Source organism: Mastigoproctus giganteus, chromosome 9 (assembly GCF_048544385.1).
Source record: "Mastigoproctus giganteus isolate SK-2022 chromosome 9, ASM4854438v1, whole genome shotgun sequence".
Taxonomy (NCBI): domain Eukaryota; kingdom Metazoa; phylum Arthropoda; class Arachnida; order Uropygi; family Thelyphonidae; genus Mastigoproctus; species Mastigoproctus giganteus.
Genome location: NC_143583.1, coordinates 43,519,585 through 43,533,264, shown reverse-complemented (window position 1 = coordinate 43,533,264; position 13,680 = coordinate 43,519,585). Strand labels below are relative to the sequence as shown.

General features: G+C 38.4%; 1 protein-coding gene across 1 annotated transcript in view; it reads right to left on the bottom strand.

Moving 5' to 3' along the window:
* LOC150080183 (ceramide synthase 1-like) overlaps positions 1-13,680 on the bottom strand; it is a 98,101-nt gene that overhangs the window by 63,548 nt on the left and 20,873 nt on the right. Inside the window, exon 2 of the mRNA XM_090380639.1 lies at positions 7,689-7,845. Coding sequence (XP_090236765.1) covers positions 7,689-7,845 — 157 coding nt within the window. The remainder of the gene's footprint in view (positions 1-7,688; positions 7,846-13,680) is intronic.

Genomic DNA, 13,680 nt, shown 5'->3' with positions numbered 1-13,680 from the left:
ACAGAATCTGGAAAGGTTGAGCAGATGGGCTGAGAGGTGGCAAATGAAGTTTAACATTGACAAATGTAAAGTACTACACATGGGAAACAGCAACCCCAGAGCAACGTATCAACTCTGTGGTACACTGACAGTGGTAGAGAATGAAAGGGACTTGGGGGTGGTTGTGCAGGCAGATATGAAGTTCTCTGAGCAGTGCAGACGGACTGCAAGAGTAGCTCATGGAGTATTGTCAATGATATACAGGAATTTTTCCAGCAGGGATAAGGAGGTGATTATTCCATTGTATAAGGCAATGGTCAGGCCACACCTAGAGTACTGTATACAGGTCTGGAGGCCTCATTTCAAGAAGGACGTAGAGCTGCTGGAACGAGTACAGAGAAGGGCAACAAGATTAGTGAATGGAACAAAGGGGTGCTCTTACGAAGAAAGGCTTAAGTTTTGCAAATTACAGTGTCTGGAGACTAGGCACCAGCGAGGTGATCTGATAGAGGTGTATAAAGCCTTGAATGGTTTAAGCATGCTCAATGCTGATGGGATTCTTCCTCTAGCTCAGAAAAATCACCTGAGAGGACATAAATTCAAATTGAGGAAAGACAGATGTAGGATAGACGTGCGGAAATTTGCCTTTAGCCAGCGGGTGGTTGGTTGGTGGAACAGACTTCCATCCCTTGTGGTGGAGGTTGATAGCCTAAATACGTTTAAGGCTCAGCTGGACAGGTATTTTGAACGAACAAAGGGGTGAAGTGGAAGTGGGTTTTTTTTTTTTTTTTTTTGGCTGATGCTGCATAAGCTTGCTTTCTTGCATCAAATGCCTCTACTAATGCTAATGCTAAAAAGAAATACCTAGCACAGTGGTTTTTAACCTTTTAATAATCCGATTCTGTGTGTTTGTTTGTTATTTGGTTTTTAGGAGCTGTTGTTGTTGTTATTTGATTTTTAGGAGCATTAGCAACTAAGGCCATATTGCTCAGGGGATATGCGGTGGTCATTCCCTGACCTTTCTGCATCCTCCGTATTTGGTGGTCACGGGCTCGAACCCCGGTCTAATCAAGAAGCATGTGCTATGCACTGCTGCTCCTACCCACCTGGCTACGGAGGCGCCTGTTTTTAGGAGCATTAGCAACTACGGCTATATTGCTCTAGGGATATGCGGTGGTCATTCCCTGATCTTGCCGCATCCTCTGTATTTGGTGGGCACGGGCTCGAACCCCAGTCTAATCAAGAAGCACGCGTGTGTGTGTAATATTATATATACAGAGTATGTCAAATTTATGTTAATACTTATAGGGAAAAAGCATTGTCAAAATTATGTTAACACTTATATAGAAAAAAACATTTATCAACATTAAACAAAAATAAAATTCAAATATTCATTCCATATAAGTGTTAACATAATTTTGACATACCCTATATATAATATTAAAAAAACATGTTATATGATAGTTATAATAATATAATTATAAACAAAATTACAATTCATAATACAAATTATATATACTTATACTATAATAATTTTATTTTTTTATATAGATGAACATCAATTTTATATAGATAAACATCAATTATAGATCACCACAAAATTAAGACACAGTACAATGGATAACATACACCTTTTTATAATGAAATAAATATATAATTTTCAAAATAAAAATAAAAATAAATAAATTAAGATTACATAATTTAAAACCCAAATTACATGGCATCCCTAGAATGTTGTTGTGGCACCCCAGTTGAAAACCACTGCCTTATACAATTGGATAAGCACCCCCCTTCTACCAAAATACCCATACATCATTGACAAAACCCTATGAGCTCTCCTGGCAGCCAGTCTGCACTGCTCAGGGAACTTAATATCAGACTGCACAATTACCACCAGGTCCTTTTCATTTTCAGCTACCCTGAGTGTAGTACCACACATTTGATACTGTTACTCTGGGATTACTGCTACCCATATGTAGTACCTTGCATTTGTCAATATTCAATTACCATTTCTCAGCCCATTTGCTTAATTTTTCTAGACCTTGTTGCAACAATATACCTTCATTACTGTTATTAACCACTGTGAAAACCTTTGTATCATCTGCAAACTTAGACATTAAGCCCGATGTACCCTCATCAATATCATTATTAGTAAATACAGAAAACAACAATGGCTCAGAACCTGATATCCAATTAATGTGCCTCCTTCCCCATCCCTCTTTAAAAACATCTGATACCCAATTTGATAAATTCATCTACTTGTAGCATGATTAGCGAACTTAATCAAAATGTAAAAAAATGATTATTTGCATTTCTTTTACTTTTTGATGCAATTTGAAAGTAATGCAATTACTTTCAAATTGCATCATTTATAAAGTTTGATTATAAACAAATAAAATAACATTTTAAACCTAATTTATAACAATTATTTAAAATCTTAATTTAAAATTAGTGAGTCTTTCTATCCAAATTCTGGCAATGCACTATCACCATGTGTTTCAGGAGCAGCTCGAATTGTTGACTTACACAGACAATGCAAGCATCAATAACAAATGTGTCAGTTTTGTTTTCGCAAGTGCTGCTCTCTGCTATTCTTAGCATCATGAGCCTTATCAATGCATTAATCTCCTTCTCACAGCAACAATTTAGGCAATGCTCGAAGAAGGAAGAAAGTTCGAGCAATAACAAACGCATGCCCCAAGGGTGTTGTTATTTAAAAAAAATATGTATTTAAAAATGTACATTTATAATAAAAAAAATTTTTTTTTTAAAAATGGCGTTCACAGCTGTTTATAATAGGTTGAAAATGTAGAGTGGTATCAAAAAGTGAACAATTTTAAACTATTTCCTAATGATAAAGTTTTAAAAAAAAAAAAAAAAGCTGGCTCTTGGGTGGGGAGGAATGCATTACCTAGGGAAATGGCATTTGTGCACACATTAGCAAAGGCACATGATGCAAGAAAGCAAGCTTATTCAGCATCAGCCAAAAAAAAAAAAAAAAAAAAACACAACACTCCCATTTCACCCCTCTGTTCGCTCGAAATACCTGTCAGTTGAGCCTTAAATTTGTTTAGGCTATCAACTTCAACAACAGTTGAAGGAACGGGTACAGAGAAGGGCAACAAGATTAGTGAAGATTAGCTTATATAGCATCAGCCAAAAAAAAAAAAAAAAAAAACACCCCTTATTTCACCCATCCTCTCACTCCAAATTTTTGTCAAGTTCTGCCTTGAATGTATTTAAGCTATCAACTTCTGCAATGACAGATGGAAGTTTGTTCCACCAATCAACCACCCGCTGGATAAAGGCAAACTTCCGCACATCTATCTTACAACCGTCTTTCCTCAATTTGAATTTATGCCCTCTCAGGCGATTATTCTTAGCAAGAGGAAGAATCCCATCAGCACTGAGCATGCTCAACCCATTCAAGGCCTTATACACCTCAATCAGATCACCTCGCAGGTGTCTAGTCTCCAGACACTGCAATTTTCAAAACTTAAGCCTTTACTCGTAAGAGCAACCCTTTGTTCCATTCACTAATCTTGTTGCCCTTCTCTGTACTCGTTCCAACAGCTCTACATCCTTCTTAAAATGAGGCCTCCAGACCTGTATACAGTACTCAAGGTGTGGCTTCACTACTGCCTTATACAAGGGAATAATCACCTCCTTATCCTTGCTAGAAAAATTCCTGTATATCATTGACAAGACACCATGAGCTACTCTTGCAGACCGTCTGCACTGCTCAGAAAACTTCATACCTGCCTGCACAATTACCCCCAGGTCCTTTTCATTCTCTACCACTGTTAGTGTGGTACCAGAGTTGATACGTTACTCTGGGATTACTGCTTCCCATATGTAGTATTTTACATTTGTCAATGTTAAACTTCATTTGCCACCTTTCAGCCCATCTGCTCAACTTTTCTAGATCCTGTTGCAGCAGTGTACTGTCATTAGTGTCGTTAACAACCCTGCCAACCTTCGTATCGTCTGCAAACTTGGACATTAAGCCTGATATACCATCATCAATATCATTTATAAATACAGAAAACAACAATGTACCCAACACTGAACCCTGAGGGACTCCACATTCCAGGGTTAAACTTCCACAAGACATGGGCTATAATGAGGTTGAGGAAGGAGATATGATAATTATTAAAGTCACATAGTGAGGCTGGCTCTATCAAATATTGATTTGTTTAAATTGAGGATGATGAAAGCAACTTCAGAATACAAGAAAAAGAAAGACTCTGAAGTACATATCAATGTCCAAATTATAACAAAGCAACTAGAATAAGTTTTCACATTAACTGATGAGGCACAGTCAACAATTCAAGAGATGGAACCCATAGTTGCAGATGCAGGGACTTGAATCAGTTCAATGTGAAAGGAAATTCATGAGAAAAAGGAGAAATCTGGTACTCTGGCAAAGTACACTTGAATATATTTTTTAGAAACAGTTCATTATCAGCACCAAAGCATACCTCCAGTAGAACACAGTGATATAATACGGACATCTAGCAAAAGCAATGAGGCCACCTCAGGCACAGACTCCCAATCTACACTGAGTGATCACTGAATTATGACCACCTACCTAATACTTCATACGTCCTCCTTTTGCCATCAGTACAGCAGCTATCCGACGTGGCATTGATTCAACAAGATATGGCCAACCAAGCTGTGTGTAATGCAGTCAGCAATGCAAGTATGGAAGTGATTGGTGTATCCAGATGCCTGATATGCCTTTCCATAGTCTTCACAAGTGCTCTGTGGGATTGATATCAGGGGGAGGGCAGTTTGGAGGCCAATCGATATGCTGGAAGTGAGAACTGTGTTCCTCAAACCATTCCTGCACAAGTGCCCAAGGGCTCAGAGCATTGTCATCTTGGAAGACACCATCGGCATTCAGGTAAAAGTGTAACATAGCAGGGTGTACACAGTCAGCAAACAGTTGATGATAGCAGAGACCACTGATATGTTGTTCCACATGCACCAGGAGTCCCAAGTTCCTGCCAGTGAAATGGAAACGTGCCCCACACCATACAACCGCCTCCATCAACCTGCACTTTTGATACCATGCATGATGGATCAAGAGCCTCATGTTGTTGATGCCAAATCCATACATGACCATCCACGGTGTGGAGTAAATAATGTGACTCATCCGACCAGTGCACCTTCTTCCAGTCTTCTAATGTTCAACTTGCATGCTCGTTGCACCAGAAGAGTCTTTTACGCCAATGAACCTTGGTTAGGAGAGGATGCCATGGGGGTCGTCTGCTGGTATAGCTCATACATGCGATGCATGGTCATGCCAGATATTGTTCCTGGTTGGCCCATGTTGTATTGGGTAGTCAACTCTTCAACCGTGCTGTGCCTGTACGAGTCGTCGGACCTGGTGTTCACGTCTAACATCAATCTTTTGCTGACCTCTGCAGTATTTTTTCCTTCGGGTCATTGACTATTTTGATGCCAGTCCCAGTACACTTTAACTACAGCAGCTCTCAAACACTCCACCAGTTCCATTTGGGAAATCGAGGCACCAGCTCGTCAAGCACCCACAATCTATCCTTTATCAAAGTCCAACAAATCCTTCATTTTACCCATCACGTTCGGAATTTTACTACCTGAACCACTGAAACCTTATCTATGCTATGTAGGTTGACTAATTGTGCACCCTTGTACCCCACGTGGCCAATAGGTCACATTCAGTTTTCATAGGGTGGTCATAGTTCAGCGATCACTCAGTGTATATGCAGTAATTTCTTCTTTTTTTGGAGATTGTTTTTTTAAATATTTTTAGTTTTAATTAAATTTTCCAATTTCTTATAAGGTTCTATACATACACAGTTATCACAAAATACTAATTCTGCGACTGAACTGAACTACAATGAAAAACATTAGTGATAAACTTTTTGTGATGCTATACACAAAAGTTTAAGTCAGAGAGCACATTATCATTATTAGATGGATTCTTATTGAAAAGAAATTTTCATTTAGCACTGCGATTTTCTACTAAACAAGAGATACATGAGACTAATATAGAGAAATATGCTAGAGGACAGCTAAGAAAAACTGTCATCTGTTTACTTTATTAGCTGACTCAGTACACCAAGTAATATTCTCTTCTTATGCAAAAGCATGTGCAGAGATGGTCACAATTTATCCTTGTTTTCAGATCACCTCCAAAATTCAGTATGGACATACAAACAGAATAAGGTCTGAAGTTTTGCAGGCAATTAAGAAAACTAGTGATGTCAGCTTAAAAGAAGTTTATATGGTGGTGATGAGGTATTGCCAGTCAACTGCTCTTTTTTTCTCTCTTTTTGGTTCAAAAAAGGCCAGAAATAATTTCAGAAAAGTGAAGGGGCTGAATTGCAAAACAAGTACAGAGTTACAAGTTCAGTATACAAGTACAGAGTTACAAGAGTTACAAATTCATGTTACACATTCAAAATATGGTTTCATAATAATGTTTCATAATATGGACCAGGGAGTGTCTGCCAGGGGCAAAAGTTGATGACGTAGGGCAGATATCATATTTTAAGGGCACAAAAGGTGAAACTGTTGTACACATTAGCACTAATGACCTTAAGAGTAAGAGATCTGCAGCTTTACTTAACAAGTACAGATCAATGCTGGAAAAAAGTCGCGAGTTAAGGTTAAATTTGAAAGTGTCTGCAATTCTGCCCAGACACAATAGGAGGGGGTATATTATGAGAGCCTTGTCAATCAATTCAGCCCTGGAGAGACTGTGCAAGGCTCATGGCGTAGAATATTTTTCAGCGGTCTGTCTGTCTTGCTAGCAGGAGAGACTGCTTCTACAGGGATGGGACACTTAAATAGAAATTGTGCAAGAATATTTGCTGATACTATCGAGGCAGTGTTAGATGGATCGGAAAACTGCTAGATTGGGAGGATTCACAGACTAAAAGATTAACGGTATCTGCAGGCAGAGGCGAAAGTTATTCTTGCAGTGCTTTATTATAATGAGCAGCAACCCGGAAAGCAATGTAAAAATAGGTAAAAGTGTAGAAAAAAATTGAAGTAAACTTAAAAATTAAATCAGAAAAGTAATTAATACGATTTCTGATAGTAACGCTGTCCACAAAATTATGTATTTTTATTTCTGTGCATGACCATTTTCTGACCCTTGTTTTAAACTGTAGCATTGATAAAATCATCCAAAATCTATACAAGTAGTTATCACAAAAGACCTTTTTTAAATTTTTTTTAATTTAAAAATTAACATTCATTTATTAGTTTGAAATTAATCACCAAAACATGTATATTTTATGTGAAAAAAAATGTAGGATTACTTGCACTAACTGCACCCCCCATAACCTCAAATTCAAGGATTTTGATGAGATAGTAATTTGAATATTTCCCATTTCACTTCTTGTTTACAACAATGGGAAAAGTTCTACAGCTATTACTTGGGTACCAGAGAGGCAGCTGTCAAAGTCACTGAAGTAACTGGTAGATATCCAAGAACCGCTTCTTCCACACCATGTATGAGACCCTGGGATAAGTGCAGAGAGTTAAGAAGAATGTAGGTCAAATATCGAATAAGGTAAATGTCGCCATGACCCTTAAAAGGGTCATGATGACATTTGACCTTAACTATTAAGTAAAAGATATTTTATAAAAATCATGCTTAGCTTTTCTTTAGCAACTGTTTAAAATAAAAAAGTGCTCTAAATTTAAAAACATACCATCCCATACAGTGCTTGGTTTTTGAAAGAAGCTTCTTTTTACACAAACTAAGTAAAGGGCAAAACTCCAGGCACTGAGATAATACAGGAACTTCCAGGCACTTTCTGGCATCTTTTCTTGGTTCCATGGTGTCAATGCAAAATGATGTCCTAAAGGCTATGAAAAAATACAATAAATCAGTAACCAAAAATAGAATTTACCTGCCTTTGAACTCATAGGCAGAAATCATATTTCTTTAATAAATGTTATCCTATTCTTATAAGGATTTCGTATGAATTCAGCAAATGAATAATTTACTATACTGATTTAAAAACTGGCATACACTAAAAGTTCACAAATTCAGGCCACTTCTTTTATGTATATATTTTATTTATGCAGAATGAAGGTTTCTTCTAAATGAGAATCAAATAATATAATTTTGAACTTTTTTCGGAATTTTTTCCTGATCACTTTTTAAAACAAGAAAAACCATTCAAATGGAAAAATTAAATGCAAATGAAAACATTAAGGTATTATTAGATAAGCATTTGTACATCCTTCAAATAAAATTTTATTATGCGACAATGGCAATATAAAGGACCTTTCTTTACCTCTAAATAACATGGCCCATATACAATCTATGAATGGAGTCATACACTAAACATTTGTATTGAAGTAAACAAGGGTGTTATTCTCCACACCCGAAAGTTCTGACAGTGAGTAAGACACAAAAAGAGAAAAGACTGTGGCTAATATTAAAATTATAACATAAAAAGTGCTATTTACAATTGGGCTGAAAGTTGGTGAAACAAAGGAGAATACAATAACAAATGCATAAAAAAAAAAAAAACCCATTAAACAATCAAATGGTATCAATGTGTTGCACTGCAGTGGCAAAAAGGGAATTACTGAAGGACTAATGATGATTACCCCTTATGTTGTTTCAGAACATCAGCTCCTCAACTCTTAAAACTCGAAGAAGGGTTCTACAGAGGATCCAAAACAAAGCCTATAAAGTCTTAACAAATCGAGTGCTGGGTCAAGGGCTTTTTACTTTCTAGTATGTTACAATAAAACTAAAATTTGTTAACAATGTGCAAGTTAAGTGTTGCCTCATTTACAAGAGCTCAATATCCTTCTTTAACCAGTCTCCAGATGTGAGCACAATATTCCAAATGTAGTCTTACCACTGACTGGTAAAATGGAACTTTAATCTCTTTCTCCCTAGAGGCAAACATATAGTAAATCACTGACAAGCTTCAGTGCACCTTCTTCACCAACTGTTTACCCTGTATAGCAACCTTCATTTCCAATTGACACTGATATCCTTCAGTGCTATCCCCACTTTGTTATTCTTAAGTTGTTAATTCTGAAATGTGGAACCTTACATACGGCAGATTAAAACAACTGAACTTTCTCTAACCATTCATAATGCATATCATTCTGAAGAAGCTTGACCTGATACATATTGTTATGCCGCCTCCTGATCTACACATTATCTGCAATTTCAACATAATACCCATTATTCCCACATTCATATTGTATAAAAAAAAAAAATTTTAAAAAAGAGAGAGAACCTAGATTATCCAAATTTTTAGTAACTTCTCATTCATTAAAGTGAGAAATAGAATTCCTCATTTATAACACAGTACATATAATAGACAACTCCTCTGCCCCACCCCACTCCCCAAATAACTGCACGATTATAGATACAAACAAATTGAAAACATTAAATGTTGACCTCCCATATATATATATATATAGATGCTTACCTGATTCTCACTCTTATCCCTTAGTTTTCATATTACAGCATTTCATTTATCATTTTATTATCTTTTGGTTTTTTTTGTTTTATCTTTAGCTTAACTTTATATATATATATATATAAATATATAGATGCTTACCTGATTCTCACTCTTATCCCTTAGTTTTCATATTACAGCATTTCATTTATCATTTTATTATCTTTTGGTTTTTTTTGTTTTATCTTTAGCTTAACTTTACTATTATTTTTTTGTCATATCTCTTCAGGTCCAGTTTAATCCATATATTAGGTTCTTCAAGTATATAACTTCATCATTCTTAGGATATTTTTAGCATTAGCCTTAGCATTAGTAGAGGCATTTGATGCAAGAAAGCAAGCTTATGCAGCATCAGCCAAAAAAAAAAAAAAAAAAACCCACTTCCACTTCACCCCTCTGTTCGTTCAAAATACCTGTCCAGCCGAGCCTTAAACTTATTTAGGCTATCAACCTCCACCACAAGGGATGGCAGTCTGTTCCACCAACCAACCACCCGCTGGCTAAAGGCAAATTTCCGCACGTCTATCCTACATCTGTCTTTCCTCAATTTGAATTTATGCCCTCTCAGGTGATTTTTCTGAGCTAGAGGAAGAATCCCATCAGCATTGAGCATGCTTAAACCATTCAAGGCTTTATACACCTCTATCAGATCACCTCGCTGGTGCCTAGTCTCCAGACACTGTAATTTGCAAAACTTAAGCCTTTCTTCGTAAGAGCACCCCTTTGTTCCATTCACTAATCTTGTTGCCCTTCTCTGTACTCGTTCCAGCAGCTCTACGTCCTTCTTGAAATGAGGCCTCCAGACCTGTATACAGTACTCAAGGTGTAGCCTGACCATTGCCTTATACAAGGGAATAATCACCTCCTTATCCCTGCTGGAAAAATTCCTGTATATCATTGACAATACTCCATGAGCTACTCTTACAGCCCGTCTGCACTGCTCAGAGAACTTCATATCTGCTTGCACAATCACCCCCAAGTCCCTTTCATTCTCTACCACTGTCAGTGTAGTACCACAGAGTTGATACGTTGCTCTGGGGTTGCTGTTTCCCATGTGTAGTACTTTACATTTGTCAATGTTAAACTTCATTTGCCACCTCTCAGCCCATCTGCTCAACCTTTCCAGATCCTGTTGCAGCAGCATAGTGTCAGTAGTGTCCTTGACAACCCTGCCAACCTTTGTATCATCTGCAAACTTGGACATTAAGCTTGATATACCATCATCAATATCATTTATAAATACAGAAAACAATAATGGACCCAACACTGAGCCCTGAGGGACTCCACTAATAACATTAGTCCACGATGAGCAGTGTCCATTGATTACCACTCTCTGTCTTCTCCCCCTCAACCACCCCTTTATCCATAGCAGCAATTTGCCTCCAATGTCACACTGCTCCAATTTGTGTAGCAGTCTTCCATGTGCAACAGTATCAAAAGCCTTTCTAAGATCCAAGTATATAATATCAAAGTTATTCCCTGCATCCAGTTCTTTTGTGACTGCATCATAGTATCCAATCAAGTTGGTCAGGCAAGACTTCCCCTTAACAAAACCATGCTGTGTCTGAGCTATAACTGAAGTCTTGTCTAAATGATCCTGCAGTGCTTCTTTAACCAGTGCCTCCATTAATTTTCCTGGAACAGAAGTTAAGCTCACAGGTCTATAATTACTTGTGTCAGCCTTTGATCCTCCTTTGTGAATTGGGGTCACATTTGCACATTTCCAGTCTATGGGTACCTCCCCTGAGTCCAAGGAAGCTCTCATAATTATGGCTAAGGGTTTGCTTACTTCCTTTGCTGCCTCCTTTAATATAACTGGATAGATCCCATCCACCCCGAGTGCCTTTCTTGTGTTTATCTTCAACAGTTTCTCCTCCACTTTACTCCCAGTTATTTCAAGATTTTGTAGCTTACTGCTAGAGTTGAATACACCTCTGGCATTCCCCTTGCTGAATAACTCCTCATGTGTGAATGTCGATGCAAAATATTCATTTAGTTTGTTAGCTACCTGAGCAGGATCATCAACAGTTGACCCATCAATATCAAGTGGACCAATCTGATTCATCCCCTTCCTTCTAGAGTTTACATAAGTAAAGAACTCTTTGCTGTTTTTCTTTGCATCCCTTGCCAAGGATTTCTCGTAATCTGCCTTCACCTGCCTAACCTCCTTTGTAACTTGGTTGCATATCAACTTGTATCTATCATAGGCTTCTGTGTCATGTGTTAATTTGTAAGTATCCCATGCATTTTTCTTCTCTGCCATATGTCTCATTAGTTCATCTGACATCCATTTTGGCCTAAACCTTGAACAGTATTTCTTAGTTGGTATGTAAAGCCTAGTAGCTTCCAAGATAAGTTCTTTGAATGCTTCCCATTTTGAATTGGCTGTTGGTAACATCATCAGTTGGTCCCACTGTATAGAATTTAAATACTGTCTCAGTCCATCGTAGTCGCCTTTACGGAAGCAATAACCCTTCCCTTTACCCCTAATGGTAGTTACCTCTTTCAGTAAATCCCACTTCAGCACACTGTGATCACTGCCACCTAGTGGTTCATTTATCTGCAGATTCTTAATGCATGAAGAATCACTGCTGATAATCAAATCAAGAGTATTACTCCCTCTAGTTGCCTCCCGAACATGCTGATGTAAAAAACAATCATCCAATAAATCCACAAAAGCCCTGCTAGTGTGTGAGTAACCAGCCCCCAAATTCCAGTCAATATCTGGGAAATTAAAATCTCCCATTATAAGACTCTCTGATTTACTGGCCCACTCTATTTCCCTGTACAGTTCCTTATTATACTCATCAGAGTCATTAGGCCTATAGCACACTCCTACTCTCAATTTTGATCACCCAATGCTTATGTCACACCAAACTGACTCAACACTGCACTGTCCAGCGATGTCGACTGGCTTCCCTTCCTTGGTTTTTATGTGTTTCTTAACTAATAGCATAACCCCTCCCCCCTTCCTATCCTGTCTATCCTTTCTGTAGACGTTGTACTCCCCAAATTGCAGTTCTGCATCCCTTATATCTGTGTGACACCACGTCTCTGATATCCCAATAATATCTGCCTTTGATGTTTTGAGCAATACCTCAAATTCATCAAATTTATTTACTAAACTCCTAGCATTGGTGTACACGCAAGTATACCTGCACCTGTTTCTATTCTTAGCTACCCTAACACAACCGATGTGTTTACTTGTACCGCAATGGCTCCCAGCAGTCTCTGAAATACCATGCATATTGTTTTTCAGGCTTCTGCTCATTCTAATAGAAGCAGTGCAAGAATCTCTTTCACCTCTGCCAGTGGCTACTGTCAATCTATTGGTCTTTGTCTCCCCCCAAGCTAGCAGTTTTCCGACCCACCTAACACTGCCTCGATAGCATCAGCAAATATTCTTGCACCCTTTCTATTTAAGTGTATCCCATCCCTGTAAAAGCAATCTCTCCTGTTAACAAGTACAGTCCAGGCTGAAAAAAATTCTACCCCTTGAGCCTTGCACAATCTTTCCAGGGCCGAATTGATTGACAAGGCTCTCATCATATACTCCCTCCTATCGTGTCTGGGCAGAATTGCAGACACTTTCAAATTCAACCCTAATTCTCGGCTTTTGTTCAACAGTGACCTGTACTTGTTAAGTAATTCTGCCGGTCTCCTACTCTTAATATTATTAGTGCCAACGTGTACAACTATATCACCTTTTGTGCCCTTAAAAGATGATATTCGCTCTACAACGTCATCAACCTTTGCCCCTGGCAGACATACCCTGGTCCTGTTCCACCTATCTTTTTTACAAAGCATGTTCCCCGTTTCCCTGACAATAGAGTCACCAATAACTACTAGTTCCTTCGGGACCAGCGCATTCTGCCTTGGGGGTTGTCTCTGTGTCACACGATGCCCAAGTGCAAGCTCTGGCGTTGATGTGGGCAGCTGAGAGCTTGATGGGCCCCTCAATTTAGTTCCTTCGAGGGCATCCACCCTGTCCTTCAAGCTCTCATATAGGCCCACAAGAACGCCGAGTTGTTGCCTGATATCGATACACTCCTTGCATCGCGCACACACAAAGACATCCCCCTTGGCAGTATCATGTCCCGTACCCGATTGCTCTGCAAACATTAAGCAAACAGTGCATTTTATAAGGCTGTGAGTCAGAGGACAACTGCCCCCCTCAGTTCTGCTCTGAGCCACAGCGCTTCCATTAGCT